Source organism: Grammomys surdaster, unplaced genomic scaffold (genome assembly GCF_004785775.1).
Source record: "Grammomys surdaster isolate TR1022 unplaced genomic scaffold, NIH_TR_1.0 126271, whole genome shotgun sequence".
NCBI lineage: Eukaryota > Metazoa > Chordata > Mammalia > Rodentia > Muridae > Grammomys > Grammomys surdaster.
In genome coordinates, this window is record NW_021621071.1 from 9123449 (window position 1) to 9145921 (window position 22473).

General features: G+C 44.6%; 1 protein-coding gene across 4 annotated transcripts in view; it reads left to right on the forward strand.

The window, feature by feature from the left end:
- Positions 1 to 11044: 11044 nt before the first annotated feature.
- Positions 11045 to 22473, forward strand: part of Grip1 (glutamate receptor interacting protein 1) — a 647269-nt gene continuing 635840 nt past the window's right edge. For all 4 annotated transcript variants that reach the window (XM_028759124.1, XM_028759129.1, XM_028759131.1 and 1 more), the window contains exon 1: positions 11045 to 11437. In XM_028759124.1, coding sequence (XP_028614957.1) covers positions 11380 to 11437 — 58 coding nt within the window. In that variant the 5' untranslated portion in view covers positions 11045 to 11379. The remainder of the gene's footprint in view (positions 11438 to 22473) is intronic.

A 22473-nucleotide genomic window follows, 5' to 3' on the forward strand; every position in this document is an offset into this window, starting at 1 on the left:
GGGGTTTCAGCAGATTGGCTGGTCAGGGCCCCACAGCTAGAGGGGCCAAGAGTGGAAGTTAGTGATAAGTTAAAGGAAGAAACATTTTGTCTTCTTTGTCTTCACAAGATACTTTGTTCTCACTGGTTGCTGAGATGTCCTGCATTCATGATGTTTTCTATTTGTTTCCTTCCAGACGTTCAATCGCTGTTAGTTTGAAGTTGGCAAATTGAACATTATTGGGAATTTTGACACAACCAGATAGGAAAAAATTCTACAAGAGTACAGCTTTGCAAATGGCTCTGTTGGCAGAGGCAAAAGTTCAACTGAAATATCTCCTCTTCAAGTCTTTAGCTTTCTGACCGCAAAACTGCTGAGAGATACATCAATTCCGGAGTAGCGTTACAACAGTACCAAAGTCATTTGTTCTTGCTACTTAAAAAAAATATTGTTAAAATATTCCTTTAAAATGTGTTTGGCATGGGCTGGAGAGACGGCTCATTGGTTGAGAGCATTGACTGCTCTTCTAGAGGACCCCAGTTCAATTCCCGGCACCCACATGGTGGCTCACAACTGTCTTTAACTCCAGTTACAGAGGACCTGACACCCTCACACAGCCATGCATGCAGGCAAAACACCACTGCACATGAAATAAAACAATAAAATAAATGATTAAAAGCATAATAGTTATAAGTTTCATAACAATGTCTCAGCCAGCTACGGTCTGCTTAGAGGACAGTGGTAGTTCTGGGGGAATATATCAGAGGTGTCACCTTGTCATACTGTAGCCATTAAAAGATAGTAGTGCAGGTTCTGTTGGGGTGCTGCTGGTGTCAGCACACTGGGTGTGTGTCACTCACACAAAAGCATATTGCATATCCTTAGGTATAGTGCATTCCTCTTGGTAATGATCATAAGGCATTTACTGTCTTCTGTGCTTTGAATTGTTTCCTTTCAGTACTGGGGACTGAACCTGGGATCTCTTGCATGCTAGGTTAGTGCTCGACCATTCCATTCCACTCCCACTCCTTACCGTTATTTTAGAGTTTTCTCCTTTTGCTTACATAAAACAAAACTGTGTCCTGGATGATGCAGGCCCTAGACTCAGACATCTCTGAAGTTTTGAATCTCTTGAGAGCATCATTCTCTCTGATGCTTGATTTACACTTATGTGTTCTTCTGGCTCTAGGAGCAACAGGGCATTACACACATGTGTACATGTACACACGTGCTCAGATACATGCATTCTAGGTATTTATCAGAGCATTCCCATCTAGGTTCCTGCAAGTACTCCCTGAAACATGCACACAAGATCAGCAGATGATACTTTTCTCAAAAAACAAATCTCCATCATTAAGCAACTGCTTTTTAAAAGCCAAAAATAAAAAAAATTATAAAAAAATGCTTGAAAAGAGATAATGCCAATAGCAAGAAAGAACATTTCGTGGCGTTTCCCGTCTCCTCCGGAGCATATTTTTTTTTCCGACATTTTGCTTCTTGTTAACTTAAGAATTCATGTGTATTGATGCATACCATTGTTTTATGCTTTTTAGGAAGAAAATTCCTGGTGATACACAGCTGCAATCCTAGACCCAAGAGGCTGAGACAGGAGGGCAGTGGGTTGGAAGCTAGCCTACTTCACAAATTTTGGTACACAGTGAAGCCTCGTCTCAAAGACCAATGATTGGGCAAAACGGCTCTGTCAGGAAAAGGCTCTTGCTGTGCAACCTGAGTTTGCTTCCCTGAAAAAGAGGAGAAGCGACACTTGTGACAAGTGTCCTCTGGTGTGCAGACACACACACACACACACATACACACATACACGCACACACACACAAAAAAAACCACATACAGACAAATTCTTAAAAATTCAAGAGAAAGGCAATAAATCTGTCTTTAAACATAGATCGTATCCAATAACTCACGATTACATAAGTATAATATAAATGAAATTAGCTGGCTAAGCATTACTAAAACTTTGCTACACTCACATTTATGATTCACTAAATGATTCAGACTTTTTGAAGGTTGTGGTTTTGCATAAAATATCTTCTCCCAATTGGGATAGCAGGAATGCTCGAAACCCTGTCTTGCTATTATTCTCTCTAGAACTTTCCCTCGGGCTGATGTCTCCTTCCCACAAGTCTTCCCACAGAAACACCTACAATGCAAATGTAAGACTCAGGGTTCTCCCTGACACCAGACCTGTAAACATGGCAAAAGCTGCCAACCCAGGAAGCCTAGATGGTGTGTGTAACCTCTTTGTTCAATGTCATACGATGAGAACTTATGGTTGTCTTTTAAACTGATTGTGTTTAAGGGTTCTGCAAGGTTCCCTGGAGTTTATGTAAACAATTCCCTGGTACCGGACATTCTGAATCGTTTGCAGCTTCTTGCCATACATAAAGATACGATAGACATCTTGGTACATAAACTCTTGGCCGTGTCCTTGACTGTTTTCTTGGGAGATGTTTGCAACTAGAGCCAAGGAGGGCAGAACATGTTGTTGGCAGATTGTGCTTGTTGCCAAGTGTGTTTCCTCACACAATCGTGTCAGTGTGAACATAACCTGGAGCACGATTGTACTCAGGTGGCTTCTATCCTCTTGTCTTTACTACTTAGGGAAAGTCCATACCAATAAGATCTTACTTCTCACCCAAATATTTCCCTTTCGTTTTTCTATTCTCACTTATCACCTGCTACCATGATAATGACCCCCTGCCCCCCAGGGTGTGTGTGTGGGGGGGTTGTACACTCTGTTCTATGCCCTGAGTTTACACCAAGCCTTTTTCAGTCAGTCTTCACTGGCTGCCGTTTCTCTCAGTATCCACACACACTCCTCTGTTCTACTTTTTCAGACACTCAAGGGACGAAACCTAAATTCATTATTAGTCATCCCCTGCCCCAAGTCAGGAAGGTAAGAATCACCTATTTAATTTTCTGATGAAATGTTTATTTATGTCTAGTCTTCCAGTCAGTTGGCAGCGTGTGTTCTTGCTAATCATTGTCAGTAACCATCACCCTGGAACTCCGTTACTGACCTCTGTCTGGACCAAAAGCATTCTCTTAGAAATATTGTTAGGGTTTTTAATTTTAGGAACACATAAAAATTTCTATCATGAGTACAGTTATGAGCTCTGTCTTCCTGATCACACGGCAGGTTTATGAAGGAAAGAGTCTTTTTTTTAAAAAAAATATTCGTTCCTTTTAGCGAGTGCCCATTGAGTACACACAATGACGGGTATCAGGCCCATTCCTAACACTGTGATACCGATCTTAACTAAAATGTATTGGGCCCTCTCAGAACCAGCGTTTCAGATTTCAGAGGATGATACGACATTGGTTCTGTTGTTACTCTTACTTGACAATTCAGAACCCAAAGTAGTAGGGGACACAGGTTTTCTCAGGTGAAGAGCTGGGGTTTTGAATCAAAACCTCTGGGCTTCAGAATTCAGCTGGATAGACACACCCTTCTACGGTCGGGCAGATCATATCTACATAAACCAGAAGATATGGTTGTGTGGGTCTTGGCGAGATGACGGAAATCATGATCTAAAGAAACAGTAGAAAAAGTTGGATAGGCATAAAAGCAGTACATCAAGGTGGGGTGGGACGATGGTAAGAGCCCATCACTCCGGGGTTCAGATTCTGGATCTAGCACATTTTTGTGGTAAAACGATTTCTCTTAGCCTCAGGCACTCAAACTATTTTGGTTCTAACGAGCAGTTGTGTATAGAAACGCACATTCCTTTAAGGAATGGAAGCCGCGCGGAATGGATGGAGTGGACTTCAAGGGACTTCCAGGGCAGCTGAAGCAAGCAAGCAAGCAAACAAGCAAGGGAGAGGCGAAGCACAGGCAAGCATGGAGAACTCTGGCAGATGGGTATGGGGAACAGCAGCCGGGACTGTGGCAGGAGAGAAGTGGGGCAGGAGGACAGCTAGGTGTTTTACTTTAGGGAGAGCAAGGGACGACGTGCCCATGATGAGGAAGTCAGTTGGGAACAGGCTGTTGGGTTTATCCAGGAAGCAGATAACGAAAGGCAGGAATCAGGGCGATGCCACGAGAAAGGAGAGAGATTAAGAATCACTCCCAAATTAAGTCTGAAAGAATTTGGTAGCCAACTGGGGATTTGGGACTGACTTAAAATCTTCTTTCCTTTTTCAGCCCCAGGGGCCCCAGGCGGTGTGAGACTCCAAGTGGAAGATGGGCCGGGTGTGAATCAGAATCCAAAACTGGGTCGTCAGCAGTACAGAGGCCTTTGTGAAGAGTTTGAAGGGAAAGGGCAGGGCGTGGTGGGGGAGCGTTTGGGTGTCAGTGTGCCAAAGGCTCCGATTGGAAGGTAGAGTCCTTTGCCATTAACCTCTCCTTTTAAGAGTCAATCCCAGAGTTCTACACAACGGAGTCTTCTTTCCATGCTTATCAGGGGGATCTTTATACTCTCTCTAAACTAATTATTCTTTTGAGAGTTTGATGAAAACTGGATTGTTATTGGGCCTGGGTATGGTCATGAATGCATTCACTTACAGAGAATGCTTTTGCATTCACGTGTAGGGACTTCAGTGCATTTTCAGGAGCCCTCAAACGTACTCTGTAAGGCCTCTCTTGATGACCAAGTTATTACTGTTTCCCACCCATAATAGCTACCAGGGACTGTACTAGGCACCTGACCTATGTTAGCACATTTCGTTCTTCCCGTGACATGAGCTTTCTGTTTCAGGCCCCAGAAGAATACAGAGTTTGACTTGGGGAAGTTCACAGAGCTAGAATGTGGTAGAACCAGAAACTGAACATAGGTCTCTGTGTTAGCACTCTCCAGAGACCCAGACAGAGATTCATTTAGAGGAATTGGCTCATGCCACTATAGGGGCTGATGAGCTCCAGGCTGTGCGGGACATGCTGGGGAGCTAGAGATCCAGGAGATGAGACATGATGGTGCTGGTGCGTTTTTCAGCCAGAGTCAAAGTTCTGAGAATCATGCTGAGCAAAGGTTTGGGATCCAGACAAAGGCGACTTCTTGTTTACACAAAGGAAGAAGCACCAAGTCCTCTTCCACGGCAGTCAGTGGAGAGGGAACTGTTTTCACAAAAGGGTTAGCCTTTTGTTCTGGTGAGACCTTCAAGTGACAGGATAGGTTCTCCTCACACTGGGGGGCGGGAAGTGGAGGGGGAGTTTAGCCACTTAAGTAATCGAAAAGTTTGTTTCTCCCAGAAACATCCTCTCAGAAACATCTGAACTAACGTTTATGATGTTTATGTTTTTATTAGTTGTGTGTTAACTGTGCAAGCCGATGTAAGAGTACATTGTTACATTGTTACAGTTTTATACCTCAGGTAACATGATCGTTCCTACCTGGTTACTCTCCCCAGCCTCCCCTTTGGTCCACTTCCTCATTCTTCTTCATAACTCTTCTACTTTCTTGTCAGTTACGGTTTTCTCTAGACTCCACCTGTGAGCAAGCACACAGACACCTATCTTTCTGACTCTGGTTTCTTTCACCTAACAGGATGATATCCAGTTCCTTTCCAAAGATGAGGGGATGTCTCTCTGTCACCTATAAATCTCTCATCAATCTCTCATCTATCTATCTATCTATCTATCTATCTATCTATCTATCTATCTATCTAACATCTATCTATAGTCTATCACCTATGTATCTATGTATGTATGTATCTATCTTCTATTATCTATCATCTATAATCTATCATCTATCTATCTTCTATAATCTATCTATTTATCTATCTATCATCTATCTATATCTATCCATCTGTACTGTCTGGTTTTGTGTGTCAACTTGATAGAAGTTAAGAGTCATCAGAGAGAAAGGAGCCTCAGTTGAGGGAATGCCTCCATGAGATCCAGCTATAAGGCATTTTCTCAATTAATGTTCAAGGGTGGGCGGGTCCAGCCCACTTTGGGTGGTGTCATCCCTGAGCTGGTAGTTCCGGGTCCTATAAGAAAGCAAGCTAAGCAAGCCATGAAACGCAAGCCAGTAAGCAGTATCCCTCCATGGCCTCTGCATTAGCTCCTGCTTCCAGGTTCCTGGCTTGCTTAAGTTCCTGATTTCCTCCAATAATGAAGCATGGTATGGAAGTGTAAGTCAAATAAACCTTTTTCTTTCCAACTTGTTTTTGATCATGGTGTCTCTTCACAGCAATAAAACCCTAACCAAGACATTATCTATCATTTTTAAAAAATTCATTCTTCTGGACAGACACCTAGGATAATTCTGCATCTCGGCTCTCACAGTGAGCTGGGTTGATTCTTTTCAGCTTAGACCCAAGAGCGGTATAGTTGGGTCATAAGTTAGTTCTGTTCATGTTTAGATAAAACTTCCTGCCCATTTCCATTCTGGATGAACAAATGTACAATAAAGGGGCACACAAACTGCACACACAGTTCTGAAGAGAAATACAAATAACCAGTAAGGAGAACTCAACATCTTTAGGGATCTGGGAAATGCAAATAGAAAGTACACAGAGATTCCATTTCACCCTGGTCAGAACAGTCACCATCAAGAAAACAAACACAAACCAAGAATGCTAATGAGGACTTGAGGGGCAAGGAACACATATATACTGATCGTGGGAAAGCCAGTCGGTCTGGATTAATGTTTTGCCAAAGATCTTGTTGCCTGGTGGCCTAGTCATGTTGGCATAAAATGAACCAACTTTTGACTGGAACCTCTGTGCTCTCTTCTGTCATTTTATAGCACACCGTGACTTTTAAAAAGTGAACATTCTTTTTGCTTTTGGAAGTTCTTTCTCCTGTTACAGTCTCCCAACTCAAGATTTTAAATAAAAATCAACACAGGCTTCTCCTGTTTGTTTTCTGCTGTCTACCCCTTTTCCCACAAGAAGATACACTTCCCGAGGAGCTTCTTTCATTTCAAATGTTCAAAGAGGACTTTGCAGGTAAAAGTGAGTTAGTAACATCTAAAAGAATGCGCATACCCAGTAGGCGTATAGATGGGGCATTAAAAGGGTATTAAAAGAGTTTTAGATTCACTGCATGTGGTGGCAAGCAGGTGCCTGATTTCTGTAGCACGGATGAGGTTTTGGGCTCATTTAATATGCTGTAGGTTTGAGTGAATGCATAGTTTTAAAAAATACGAAGTGGACGTTTCCAGGCCTTGGAATGAATTCAAAATAATGGCTGGGATTTCACCTCTCCCGCAGGACTCTTCCCATCCCTGAAACCAAACCCCAGACTCCTACCATCATGAGAGTGAATGAAGGCCTTGTGAGCAAGACACTAGAGGCCTAATATCAGAATACAAAGAAATGAGAGGGGCACACATGTTCTCAGGTCTTTAAATGACTAGTGACAGGAAAACTGTGACAAAACAATACAATTAATGCTTTCTGTTTACAGAATCAGTCAATACATCTTTTTTGTTTGTTTGTTTGTTTGTTTGTTTGTTTGTTTTTCAAGATAAGAGCTCACTATGTGGCCCTGGCCGTCCTGGAACTCACTTTGTAGACCAGACTGGCCTCAAACTCAGAGATCCACCTGTCTCAGCCTCCTGAGTGCTGGCATTAAAGGCATGCACCATCACCACCTGGCCTAGAATTTTCCTTTCTTCCCTTTCTAATAATTCTAATTATTAGAATTAAGAGCATATGCCTCCATTCCTTTTTCTTTAGAAAACTATAAAATTGAGACCAAGGAAAGCCACCTTCAGGAGTGTGCCCCATGGTTTTACCTTAACCTAAGTTGTTTAAGGTAAAATCAGTGTCAATTTTTAATTCTGTAAACTTAGGCTATAAGACCATTCAAGCTGTTCTAGATTCTTGGAAGAATTTATGTTCAAAGTAATTCCACAGATTTGAGATCTTGTCTAGAAACCATGGCTGCAGGGAGAGATACTTCCTTTTTTATCTATCTATCTATCTATCTATCTATCTATCTATCTATCTATCTATCTATCTATCTATCTGAGTTAATTTAATTACAGCTTTTCTCCCTTCCCTTCCCTCCTCCAAATTCTCTTACATATCCCCCCTTCCCCACTGTGGTGGTCTGAATATGCTTGGCCCAGAGAGTGGCACTATTAGGAGGCGTGGCCTTGTTGGAGGAAGTACGTCAGTGCAGGGGTGGGCTTTGAGACCCTCTTCCTAGCTGCCTGGAAGATAGTAGTCTTCTCCTGTTTGTCTCCAGAACGAGATATAGAACTCTCAGCTCTTCTAGTGCCAAGCCTGCCTGGATGCTGCCTTGTTTCCCACCATGATGAAAATGGTTTGAACCTCAGAACAAGGAAGCCAGCCTCAATTAAATGCTGTCTTTCATAAGAGTTGCCTTGGTCATGGTGTCTCTTCAGAGCAATGGAAACCCTAAGACACTAACTCTTTTTCAAATTCCTGCCCCCTTCTTCACCTTGGATTAATTATTGCCCATTCTTTAAAGGACATTGATTTTCAAATTTACTAAAGAATACAAAGAATGTGCCTAGCTGTTTGAGATTTAGGTTTTTTTTTAAATAAAGCTCAAGGTAATGCTACAATTTCTTTGAATAGACTTTCAGATACGTTGTTTTGAATATAAAGCTACATCAGACAATATACATGTAACTGAGCACATTAGACTCAATTTAAATAGTCCAGTACTATTTTTCTTAATATTTTTCTGTCAAGTTATCTGAGTAATACAATGAGGATTCAGAAAGAATATTTTCCTACAAGAAATGCCAGGGGTAGCTCAAGTGAGGGCAAACACTACACCATTGAGCACCTTTGAGATTGTCTCCTTTGTAGCTAGAGATACAAAGAGAAGAAAAGCTCCATCATCCCTGCCACACCTAGGACTTAGTTGATGATGTCTTATGCAATGATGGTGCAAAATGTTCGATATCAGTGAACAAATATTTGAGAGAAATAACATGAGGCGGGGGAAGTTATGACTTCAAGAGTTTGTTACTTGCAGCTGTATAATCCACAATAGCTGACCCTAATATCTAAGATGTGTTCATTTGGTCTACTACTAAAATAAAAAAAAATTCCTGTATCCCAAGCCTTTATCCAAGAGTCCAACACACAGTAGGGATTTTATCAGATTTAAAAGACATTCAGTAGGGATGAGTTAGACCTCTGTCACTGATAGGCTGTCACTTTGGTCAGGCAACCATACTGTTGATTGCAATACAACTTTGTAAGGGTCAGTTCATATTTGAGGTTTATTGGGTAGGTCCCCCAGAATAACATCTGTTAGAATAGTCATCCACATCTTAAATATTATAGCAAATGCTCCAGCGGTTTTTGTGTTGCTGGGAACTGTGTGTATACCTGTACTTACAGCCAGCCTGGCTATAGCTGGATGGCCTTTGATCTTTCTGGAAAATCAAGTCACATTCTCGCAACAGACTTAGGGCAAGATCAAAGTTATGCCAACTGTTTTCTGGACTTTACAAAGAGTCTGAAAGGAGCAAGCTCAGATGAGATTGGGAGTGGGGGTGGGGGAGAGCCATACAGTTTCTCTGCGTAGTTCTGGCTGTCCTGGAACTCACTCTGCAGACCAGGCTGGCCTCGAACTCAGAGATATACTTGCCTCTGCCTCCCAAGTGCTGGAAGTAAAGGCATGTGCCACCAAACCACCACTGTCCAGCTCAGATGGGATTTCTAAGAATAACCCTTGGGACATTGTGACTCTATTTCTACTTAGCCCTTCAGCTCCCGGTGCTGTGTAGCTCTGCTCCCGAGAATCCTTTTCCTTTCTTTCCTTAGGAGAGCCAGCCACTGGGTTTTGGCAGCTGGGCAGTTCTGCAATGAAATTCAACCACTCACACAAGGGGCGGCTGCAGGTGCCAACAGCCCTGCTTGATCAGACTGTTTATGAGATGGTAGGAGAAGAGTCCTTATCTTTAGGTGATGTGTGACTATGCTATTGCTCTGGCAGTGTGAGAGGGAAGACTGGCAAGAGCTGGTGTCCCCATTGAGGGAGAGGAACTACAGTTCTTTCAGAGGCCAAAATAAACCTGCAGAGGCCAAAACCCCAAACCACACTGCAGTAGGTATAGCCTCTGGGGCTCCAAATTCTTCAGAACTTATCAGATAGGAGGGGGAGGCATGGTTATTTTCCAGTCAGAGGCCCAGGCTTGAGGAAATGGATGGCATCTCCATACAAGACAGACAGCTGCCAAATGTCCCTCTCCTTCCTGCACTGAAATCTCAAGGAAGAGCCCACAGGCCTGGGCAGAATCTTTCGGGCTCTGCCACAAAGGCTTCCCTCTTCTCCCCCCTCCCTACCTTTATTCATTTTCCACTGAATTTTTTTTCCTGTGAGCCTATGACAAGAGGAAGAAACTAATCATAAAACCTGATCATAAAATTCCTTCCTACACTTGAAGACAGCTATTAAATATTCACTCAGCTGACGATCTGCTAGCATCCTTTAAAACAAAAGGGGCTCCCCGCTCCCACCGTCCCCACCCCTGGGACCAGTGCCGACCATCCCGAAAGTTGCCACTGCCCCTATGTTGAGGACGAAGTTAGCGAATCCGGAGCTGCGAGTCTCAACTTGGGGGAGGGGGCGACGGGCAGGGCTGGGGAGGGGGAGCGGCGAGAAGGAGGGACTAGAGGGAAGGACACTGCCCCCTGCTTCAGCGAGGTCATCGCCTGAGCCGCCAGAGCGGCCGGTCGGGCTCGGGGCGGGAGGCCCGGGAGCAGCGAGCGAGGGCTCCGCAGCGGCGGCGGGGTGCCAGGCTCTGTACCTGGCGGGCCGGGCGCGCCTCGCAGGCCGGCGATCCGGGCGCGGAGGGTGTGAGCGCGCGCGCCCCTCCGTGCCCGCCCAGCCTCGCGCGCGTCTCGGGGGAGAGGCTCCGGCGACAGGCGCCCCGGGAACCCGCTGCTCGGTCCCGCCCGCCCCGAGGAGCTTTGTGCGGCTGCCGCGGCTCCGAGTCCCACCTGCTGGCGGCGGAGGGACGAGGAAGGGGAAGAAGGAGGCGAGCAGGAGGAGGTGGAGGAGGTGGAGGAGGAGGAGGAGCGGAGCGAGGCGGCGCCAGCCCTGAGCTCCCGCCGGCGCCCACCTCCGGGGGCTCGGCGGTCCTACACCGGCCTGCTCCGGTCCCCCGGCCTCGCGGCCACACCGCGCCACCGCGGCTGCAGACCCCCTCTTCCCCACCCCCTCTCCTGCTCTGCCCGGTTACCGCGCGGCCCGACCGCCGCCGCCACCGCCGCCGCCACCGCCACCCCCGGGGAGCTCCGGAGACTTGGAGGCGAGCAGCGGGGCGCGCGGCGACGCTTCAATGTGTCGGGGAGTCGCCTCGGCGCCCCAGCCCCGCTGAGCAGCCTCGGGCGTGTTGCTACCGGCCGGAGGGCGTGAGCCAGGAGGCGCGGCGAGCCCCGGAGCCGGCGAGCAGCGAGCGAGCGAGCGAGCGAGCCCCGGAGCAAGCTCAGGGAGCAGACACCATGCCGGGCTGGAAGAAGAACATCCCTATCTGCTTGCAAGCGGAGGAGCAGGAGAGAGGTGAGCCTGGCGGTCGAGCCTGGGGGCCGGGCCGGTCGCCCTCCGTGCCTTCCTGTCCCCCAGCTCCCCAGACTTGTCCTCGGAGCCGGCAAGGGAGGGGCGCCGTGCCCTCCGGGGGCCGCGCTCCAGGCCAGGTGGCACCTTGCGAAATCCGAGAGGGGGTTTGGGGATCTGAAGGGGGGAAAGCCGAGGGGGGCAAGGGAACAGTGCTGCGGCAAGCAACTTTTCGCCCCGGGAAAGATTTTGTTTTTTCTACCGAGGACCTAGAGGGAACTCCAGCTTCTCCTGGGCCCGCTCGCACGTGGAGCCCCGGCTCCTGTCTGTGCGGTGGGCGCTCCGGCTGCTGGGGGTGGGGGGGAATCTTGCAAGGCTTTAAGTGACTTTTCAAACTTTCCTCCTCCTGCCGCGGCCGCCTTTGCGATGTCCCCGCCTCTGGCTGGGCTACGGTGGTGCTGCCAAACCCAAAGTTGCAGGAGATTGGGAAAGGAGGAGAAGAAGGGGGAAGAGTGTGGGGGCGGAAAGGGGGCGCTGCCTTGGGTCGCTGGAAGGGGGGAGGGGAGACAGAGAAGACTGTCGTCTCCCCCCCACCCCCACCCCCGGCCGGTATTGACTGCCTAAAAATGAGTTATGCCCAGCGCAGTCCCGGCTTTCTAGTTAATACCGCAGGACTGCGGACTTTTCATAATTACTGTCTATTTTCTTCGTAAGAGACGGCTCGGCTCTCAGTGCCAGGTGGCTTTGCAGCCTCTTTGTGCTTCAGCCTGGCAAGTGTGCTGGGCACGTTGGTTTGAAGTGACTTGCGGAGAGGAAAGTTGAAGGCCTTTTGCACTCTCAACGCTTGGTTCTGTTGTCATTTTATGGTGTTTGGGTTGTGCAGTGGTTGGCCGTAACCTGGATATGATGTACTGAGTACACCAAAATTTCCTACCAAGGCCCCATGGGGCTGTGGGGTGCGCAGCATCCAGAGGGATTCCTGGCTGTCAAGGTCCACCAGGGTTTATATTCTCCTGCCGCTTACTCTAGTCTGCCTTGGCTTGTTCAAGGAATAGCTTTCAGGATGTGGGGTCTTCATGACTAACAGTTGGTACTGGAGGTTAAATGGTGCTTCATGGTGGGCGGCGAGGGAGGCAGGAAGCCAATCTGGTGTGTAGAAGGGACAGCGCCCTCCCCCCCAACCCCCCAAGAGAATTTGATTCTGCAGCATGGGGGAGCTGGTATGGACCATGGCTGGCTTTACTGGTCATGCTAAAAGTTTCAGGCTTTTGAAATAACGCTTACAGCAAAGAAACCAATGTACAGTTTCCAGTTTTTCTCTAGGTGGCACAGCGTGTCTTTGGTTGGGTAGCCTGTTTAATGACTCAGGGAATTTGTCCCTTTTAAAACCACTTCCTTATTAGACTTGGGCATTCATTTCCAGTGCACTTCTGGTATGTGACTCTGGATTTACCCCCTCCAGCGGTATCCCTCCTTCAGAAACGCTTCTGGGCCTGCCTTCCCATAACCGTATCTTAAACCGCACAGATCCAAGTGCCAATAATTCACCACCAGGTAGAAGCACTGAAAGAAAGCGTTCTGTCAAGCTCCCAGCTCTGTCCTATCAGCTAACTGCTGCAACGAACCTGATGTTAAGTGTGTCAGTTTGATTTAAAAAAAAATCACCACTGGTTGCCCTCATCAGGTTTTATCAGAATGCTGAAGTGGGTAGGTCTTTTTTTTTTATGTCTTTTAGAAATATGGTAACTTTGAAAGATGATCACCTAATCTGCTCGGTTGAGATAACACCGGAATTCCTCCAGTATACAAAATCTGAGTCAGAAAAATCGGACTGCCATAGCTCCTCCAACAGGAGGAAACGGAGTGTATGGCACTTAGCTGCTTTTATTTATTCATTTTTTTAAATGTTTCTTATTCCTTGCTTATGAGATGTTTTTCCTACACAACAAGTGTGTATAGAAGTGTATATATATTTATATGTGTACTAGTCGTATTTTTTGAGGCCCTGTCTTATTGAGGATGTGCAAATGATTTTGTTCTTTAAATATCGTGCCTAGACCTAGAACTTGTGTACGTGGATGTATTGTGTGTAAGTAAGTGTATTGAGATGCTTACGTGACTTTTAGTATGTCTGTTAGAGGACACTGCTTGGATTATGCCCTTTGCAGAATTTTATTATACAGTATTGAGTAATTGATGGCTTCTCTTTGCATTTGAAGTAAGACTGTGGAGACTGCCCCCATGGCCCCACGACAACTATAGAAATATAAACAGAAGGACTCAACTATCAGGCCAGTCCAAAAAAAAAATTCAATGTGGAAGAGATATATTTTTAATGTTTTTAATATTGTTTGAGAATATAGTCAACCAAAAGGCCAATTTGTAGCATGTTAGCATTAAATCCTGAGGTAGCCTGTACCTCTAGACCTTTCCACACCTCTTCCAACCCCAGTTTATATTTACCACTCTGAAACCTATTCTGGAGACTAGCATATCTATTTTTTTTAATGTGAATTTTATTTTTTTTAAAGTACCTTCGTTGATTAAAACCCAAATTAATATGAAGTTGTAGCTTCCTCAAGATATATGTATATGTATATATATATATATATATATATGTGTGTGTGTGTGTGTGTGTGTGTGTGTGTATGCAAGTTTCTATCTCAGCATTATTCTTTAAAAATGTTAATTTTGGTTCAGAGATGGATGGGACGAGCTGGGGAGATTGCTTAGTCAGCATCCTTGCAAGCTTGAGGGTCTGAGTTCCAAACTCCAAAGCCCTTGTAAACAAGTCAAGTGCTCTGGTGCTTGTCTGCAGGGCTCCTGCTGGGGAAGTGGAGACAGGTTGGTGGATTACTGGATCTTGCTAGGCAGCCTCTGGGTTCAGTGAGAGACCCTGTCTCAAAAATAAGGCAGAGGAGCAAATGAGGAATGACAGTGCATCAGCTTACAGTGAAGACTTGGGGGGGGGGGCATACCTTCTTGGTACTTTCCCATACAAAAGGTGTTTTGGCTAGTCTGCCTAGCTTCCTGTCAAACCTACATGCCATTGATAACTTGGGTTTGTCTTGGAGGCCTCTGTCAAGACAATATTGAATGAGCTATTGCTGTCGCATGCAGGGTGAGCAGAGCTATGGCAACATATGGGTTGTGGCACTCAGTGCTCGCACTGCTGAGATGACATGTGGAGGCTCACCCGTGTGAGGTGACACGCCATTACCATTCAGAGCACACTTCTCTGTCCTGTCCTCTCCCCCCTTTTTCTGCTTGAGTTGCTAAACCGAATCCATTCAGAAGCCACCAGATATGCTTTGGGGTAAATGTTTTTAGGATAGGAAAGAGTAGGATGTTCTCTTTAATATCCCTCCCAATCAAATGAAATTAAGCAGTTTATTGGTTGTTTTACATCTGCTTCTTAGCGGCTGTAATAGGAAAGTAGTTACTGAGAAGACAGCACAAAGGCATAGGTACCTCTGTAATTAACAGTGTCTGTCTTTTGCCTTGTGGCTTTTCTTCTGACTCGTGAGGCTTTGGTTAGTGAACATTCATTACTGTTTAACAACGTGTAGTAAGCCTTCCAAATCAAATGTGCTGCTTAGGAAGATGGACATCTTTCTATTGTAAGCATAGCTCTTCCTAGTTTATTTTGGGTCAATAGAATAACACTAACTGGCATTTTCTTTAAATTTGAAATTTAGGCTTAATAGAGTATATGGGTACTATCCACTTGTAACAATGTTTCAGCTGCACATTATATCGGCATGTATGCTCACCTGGGAGGAAGGCGTCAGTTTATTATATTCCTCCACACCTCTGCCTTTTAAATTTCTCTTGTAAGTTTTGGAGGTCTACATGCAAACTTAGCATCTCTGATGCAGAAGTTACTGTCTGGGGTTTCTGTGTGTAGTCTGGCAAAGAGAGCTGTAGATACCGTTCCTTGTAGTTAGCTTTGATAAGGCATTGAGGAGAAAGGAGGGGGAGAGGCAGTTTTCCTTGTTGCCTTTACTGTGTACCCTTGGTGTGCTTTATGTCTACATCACATGGAGACCTGATGACATCACGTCACACCCTGTGTAATAAAATGCCAGCCTGACATTTGAATTGTGACTGGGGAGCTTTGAGTGGGAGAAGGGCAGTAAGGGAACAAATCTAGAGTCGGCTGGGTGTTGGACACCGTTGGATACTGCATATGTGCAGCTTTGTGCAATTATGGGGTCCTATTATACTTGTAAGGTAGGCATTGCCATCAGATGAGGAGCTTGTGACCCACAATCGACACATTTGCTTTTAGTTACAAAGTCAGTACCCTGGGTACTAATGTCTAAAAAGAGACAATCAAAAAAAGAGTTAAGTTACAATTCCTTAGAGAAACTTTGTAGTATTTTGCTACCACAATAACATCTTGCATTATTCGGCTCAGAAAATGCTGCTAGCAAATCTTTCATCATGAATCCATTAGACAGTTTTTTTTTTTAAGTTACTTATATAGAAAAGCACTTGTCAGGTCTATTTTGTGCTTTCTGTCCACTGACTTTGGAAGACAGACATGCTAACTTGAGTAGTACAGACAGCGGCGACATGAATGCAGTTATTCACTGGTGTTATCTTTAGTTATTTTGTGTGTGTAGGTCATGCCACAGCATGGCGATAGCAATCAGAGGGCAACCTGTGGGAGCCAGTTCTCTCCTAGCCTGTGAGCATCAAGGGTCCAGCTCAGATGGTCAGGCTCTGGACCAGGTCTCATTACCTACTGAGATACCTCACAGTCTCTACTTAATTTTTGATACATAGTTTCTCCACGTGGTTCAGGCTTGGTTGGAAAACTCTATCCTTCTTTAGCCCCCAAGTGCTGGGACCTCCAGGTGTGCACCACCACACTTGACTCAATATGTTCCTCAGTAAAATTATTAGACAAGCTTAAAGTAGCTCATTTAGGTGAATAGCTTTTCCCACCAAGGTTCCAACACTGTTACAGTTTTCCTTGTTGTCAAAGTGTATTAGCCAGGGAGGCAAGCATTAAGGAGAACAAGGTATTGTTTTTCTGTTGTGAACTGGTAAATGACTGCATTGTAGTGGGCATTGAACTGTTGCTTTGTTGCCAAATATATTATGTAATTAAAACCATATATCTGAACTCACAGCCTGGCTACCAGTGGCCAAACAAAAGGACCTCCTCCGGTAATGCTTTCTTCTGCAGCAACCTGATTGGCTTCTTATATAGAGAAAAAGGACTATCAATTCATACCAGTGAAGGAAATTGAGAACTGAATACCATGGGGTTTAATATTTGTTGTGCTAAGCGCTCTACAATGGCAGACAGTTTAAGAATTATTTCCTTTTTTTTCCATTAAGTTTCAAGAAAAGCTGGTAATAACAAATGCAAAAGCAACAGTAATAGAAGGTCACGGATCTAGCTGCCTCGGCTCTGAAAGGCAAAGCTGATTCTAGGCTTCAGTCTCATATCGTTGACTTTCTGAAATGCACACGTTTCTTAAGTGTGAATATGAAGAACCTATTGAGACAGGTTTCCTCCATGAAGAGGCCCCGAGTGGGTTAGATGCTGTCAGCTTTATGGGAAAGTTAATGTTGTCTAAATATATCCAGCAATTAAAATGCAGCAGATTTAATGTCCCACCATTCTTCATATCGACAGTGTTTAACTTGTAGGTACCAAGTGAGGACTATGGAGAAGCCATAACTTGTAGCCTGGATGTTAGAGTCCTTGGCTTCAACACAGTGGTAGAGTGCAAGTAATTTGAAGAGAAATGGCATCCGAGTGCAAACTGTCCACTCGGACAAGTAGCCTCTCTCTTATGTAACAATGAGATGACACTAACAAACACCTAAGTGTTCTGGCTGCTCTCTTGCTACTTCAGGGTTCACTCATGGCAAACACTTTCATTACTTCCATGATGTCTTGAAGTAGAAGACAACTTCTACTTAAGGTGCTAGTAAACTTAGCACCTTAAGGGTATCTAAGGGTATCTAGGTGATGAGATGATAAGAGTTTTTTGTTTGTTTGTTTGTTTGTTTTTTAACAAAGGTCCCCAGCTGGCAGAAGGGACCAAGCTCAGTGCTTTCTGAGAGGTTACAGTAAAGCAGGAGCTTTCTGAAGCCAAGACCTTTCATGTAGTGTGATCTGATACTTCTATAAAGATGCAAAAACTCAATGAAGAAATAAACAAGCCAGGACCACGTTTCATCCCCTTGCTTGTGGGGCTCTCGGACCCTGATGGGTGTGTGAATGGAAGACTATGTGTTTTTGCTTTTTGTTTTTGTTTTTTTTTTTTGGCTGGGGGGAAAATGGTTGCTTACAGTTGCGGAGCCCTGGGTATGACCCACAACCTACAGCTGCTGCCTCTTTGTTCCTGTGTAGACTAGTGCCAAGGAAGAGTGAGAGAAAGTGTTTGTTCTGGGTTAGGAGAGGAAGATGCTTCAAGGGCAGAAGCCAGTGGTGGTGACATGAGGGAAGATAGGACAACTTGAGAGGAGGAAGAGTCTTCTGGAAGATGGGGAGGAGATGTGAGGAATGGTATGTTTCTGAGCAACGGTGAACAGAATAGACCACGGGCTGCTAGTGGTTTCTCAAGGGACTGGCAGGTAGACAGTGGCCGTGTGTGTATGGGATATAGAGTAGGAGGAAGACTCGCCTCCGCCACAATGGAGAAAGGGAACATGAGACTGGAGAAGGCAAGATGCAGGACTTCCTATTGCCAGGATGAAGTGCTAGCTCTCCTGCTGGGGATGTGGATCTGTCCAAGGATGAGTGATTGGATTCTATTCATCTCTCAGAAAAGTTACCTGGGTAGCTTGGAGGGAACCTGTGACAGGTAGGGACTTGGAGGAGTCAGGGAGTGAACAGGCTGCTGCCTTGATTTGGTGATTCATTCCCCCCTCCCCATCCCCTGTCTCTGTCTCTACCTCTCCTTTCTCTTTTTGTCTCTCTCTCATCTCTCTCTATCTCTGTTTCTCTGTCTCTCTCTCTCCTCTGTCTCTGTCTCTCACTCTCTCTGTTCCTCTCATTTTCCCTTTTTCTCTCTCTTTAAGACAACGTCTTACTGTATAGCTCTAGCTACCCTACCTATATAGACAGGCTGGCCTTGAACTCTGTTTCTTCAGAATACCTGATGTTCTTTCTGGGTAGACTTAACAAAGTCTAGTACATTATGTCACAATGAAGGACTACCAGAGTGGCCGTTTATCAGTCTGGGTATAGTTTACTGTGAATTAACACCTTTACTCTTTTAATTATACAAAAGCCACGTGCTGATTATAAATGAGAAGTATCTACTGTCCTCTATGTGTATCTCTTAAAAATAATTTGAAATTCTAGATGAACTTTGGCTCCTGAAAGAGAAAGTAGTGTTTATTTTACAAAAGGAGCTCCCTTCTTGATACAGTTAGATTAGATAGTTTCGTTATTGTAGCATTCTGAAAAGAAATGAATGTTCTGTGGATACTTTTAATCTACATCTTATTCTGGACTGGATATTTTTCAGCATTTTCTTGTCTTTTGGCCCAGGTAGACAGCCCCTAGTACCCTTAATTTTTCTCATCTGTAGAGTAAGGCTCCTTCTTGGCATGCTTACAGCTAGGGTGATGTGCAGAGGTGAAAGCTGTTATTGTTACATGGTTGTTTTACACAGTGGGAAGCTGGCAAAGGCTTAAGACTCTTGAAGAACATCTGCCTATTAGTAGGCCATCTCAAGACTGGACTTTTATTTGAGTTACTTTTGTCTTATAAAGTATAGCAAAAAAAAAAAAAAACCACCTTCATTCATTAAAATCTTAACTCCTAGTTTTCCGAAGTGAAGTTCAAATGAGCCTTAAGATTTCTGGCTTGGACTTTATAACCTTTGACACAGTGTCAGGGAACAGTGCACACATAACAAAATGGTGCACATGTGTGCATCTAAGATACTTTGCATATGGTGTTCAGCTCTCTTTCCTCATAAGCATCCTTGGCTGTGGACTGGGGGTGAGGGTGCAAGTCGGGGTGGGGTTCAGTTCAAATGTGGAAAGAACTCTGCTTCTTCCTGTTGATTTTCTGACTCTCTCCAGTTAGGCCCCTGAGCTCAACCCAGTATCCAATACTCCATCACCAGGAAGCAAACTGAAATCACGTTCGTGATCTTTACAAGCGAGGAGAAAGGATTTTTTTCCCCAATCTTTACTGCTTTTCCCTTCATTTCTATGATGTTACTTAAATACGTAGTAATATAAAACTAGGCACAAACTCCAAGTGCTTGTGGTACTGTGACCACAAAGCCAAGCAGGTGAAACACAAATACTACCATTCAAAAATCAGTCACATCGAAACGAACATTCGTTGCGTGTATTTTGCTGAAACTGAATTCCCTCTGCAATGCAAATGCAGTCCTTATTACTGCAGAAAGCAGTGTCGCTACTTTTAATTTTTTTTTTTAATCTGAACTTATGAATACCACCTGATTTTCCTGGTCGTAAACACACCATTTACATGGAATGTCCTCTGTGGTGATGCTAAAAATATAAAACCTAATTTTAGCGTCAAAATTGATGTCATATTTAGGTTACCCTCTCCAACTGTCCCTTTTGATCTGCATTTGTCCTTCTTAGACTGTTTGTGGCGAAGGACTATTTTTAGTTAGTCACAGGTTGAACTGTAGTTGCCCAACACAATGCATTTTGTATACTGGGCCCGCCCTTGTCTTTATCCCATTGGTTGTGATGAGTCTACCAATCATAGATGAGCATGAGCCGAGTCTACCAATCATGGATGAACATGAGCCGAGTCTACCAATCATGGATGAGCATGAGACGAGTCTACCAATCATGGATGAGCATGAGACGAGTCTACCAATCATGGATGAGCATGAGACGAGTCTACCAATCATGGATGAGCATGAGCCAGGTCTACCAATCATGGATGAATATGTGATCGCATCAACGGGGCAGCAGGACTTTCTTTAGTCTTTCTTTTCACTTATGTATTTAACCATGATAGGTAACATGACCCCACCCCACAGACCACACTTCAAATAGTACTAGGTTCGAGTGTGTACAGGAGGATGATTCTGAGCTCAGTAGCCTTGGAAGAGACACTAAAACGGACACATCTCTTGAAAGGTAGAAAGCGAAACATAGTTTCTATAACTGCTTTTACAGCCTCTGTAAGCCGATTCTTACTGAAAATGAAGTCTGATCTTTCCAGTCAAGAGCACTTCAGTCCCATTTCCAAAACTCGTCTGCAGTGTCTCTGACTCTCAGTGCTTTCCTTCTCTCCTGTCCCAAGACAGTACTGATGTGAAGGGGACCATCTAGTCTCCTGTGATGCTGGGTGAAGGGCATTGAGCCTCTTCACTGTGGTAACCCTCAGAGTTTCCGCTGCTCTGAATTTGGCATGCTTAGGACCTGGGCGTTGTGCCCTGGTATCTACTGAAATGAGTCTGTTCTTCTTGTTCCTTTGAATGTCACCCTGGCAGCTGATTTGCTCTTCTTGGGCCTTATCATTGTGTTTGCCCGTGAGATCTGTTAGTTTGCGACCTTCCTCCATACCTCTCCCACCAGCGTTACCCCCCCCACCACACACACACACATACACACACACTTCCGCCCCCTTCCTGGAAGCCAGGGCTCTCCTTCTGTAAATGTTGCCATTCTATCGGCCTGTAGCCATGTTGAATATCGGCTGTGTCAAATAGGGGACCTGCGTGTTAGGTGGTGGTGGTGGCTTTGGCCACTGCTTTCTCTAATGTACTCAACTCTATCCAGGAGTTAGTCGTTCTCTCCTTTCCTACCCGTCAAGGAAGTCTGAAGCTTTCAGGCTGTATAATGGCTGATCCACACGCCCCTACCTCTCTTCTTTTTGATTCTTGCCCTAGGTCTGGAGTTAAGTGACTTGAAAATTTAAAACTGGGAGAGACAGGGATCAAAAGGGTGAATGAACAGTGAAAAGGGAAGAAAATTTCTGTTTCTATGTAAAATGGTCACTTCTCTGAAGATCCAGAGGAAATGGAGACAATTGGTCCAGCAGCCCAAGATGACATAACTTGAAACGGACAAACAGTTCTCCCTCAATACCTTCTACTGGCGACACTGCACATAGCCCGCCTCAACTGATCAGCCAGTAATCTATCCTCTATATTTCTTCAGCAGGCATAGACATGTAAGAACTGATGTGTTTCTCCTCAGAATTAGCACTGTGTGTTTTCTAATAGATACTGATAGTTTGTTCTGAGATAAGAGTCTCACTCTGTAATCTAGACTCTCCAGGAACTTAGTAGTAATCCTCCTGCCTCAGCCTCCCACGTGCTGGTCTTACAGATGTAAACCACCATACTTGTTTTGATATTGATGAACTTTTAAAAAGCTTACCTTAAATTTCAAGCAAAGATTCATAGAAGAAGTTACCAGATACTCTCAAAATTTCTTGTATGGATTTACAGAATTAATCATTTTCCTCTTCCTCCTTCTCTTCCTCCTCCACCCCCTTCTACTATTGAAGGGTTATTGTCTTTGATTTTCCTAGCCTTTGAATATAGGGTCTAGCAAACCATATTGAAATCATGTACATAGTTTGATAGCATAAATTATTAGAATTTATGTCTTTTTTGGGTACAATTCATTATGTAAACAAAAGACAATGAATGATGTTTTTACCCATTTCGTACACTTAAAAAATAGCAAAAAGTCAGAATTCAGTCCTGTAGGGAAACATTTTGCATAATAATGTGTTAGATACCCATTGTTTATTCTGTATGAAACCTGGGTATACTTTCCCTTCTTGCTATCTCGTGATGTTTATATCTCTTCTTACTGATGTTCACAAATACCACCAGGAAAGATTGAGCGGAATGCAAGGATCTCTCCAAGAAGCCAGAATGAGCTAGTCACAGGAATTTCTACCTCACCCCCTTCAGAAGCTTCACGATTATTAACTAAAAGAGTGGCATTCAAAATTGAGTTTCTCGGAAGAATTTAAATGTTTCCTTTTAAATGTGTAATTTTCTAGTATGGGGGCCCATTTTCATCAAATGAAACTCTCGGGCAGAGCAATATGA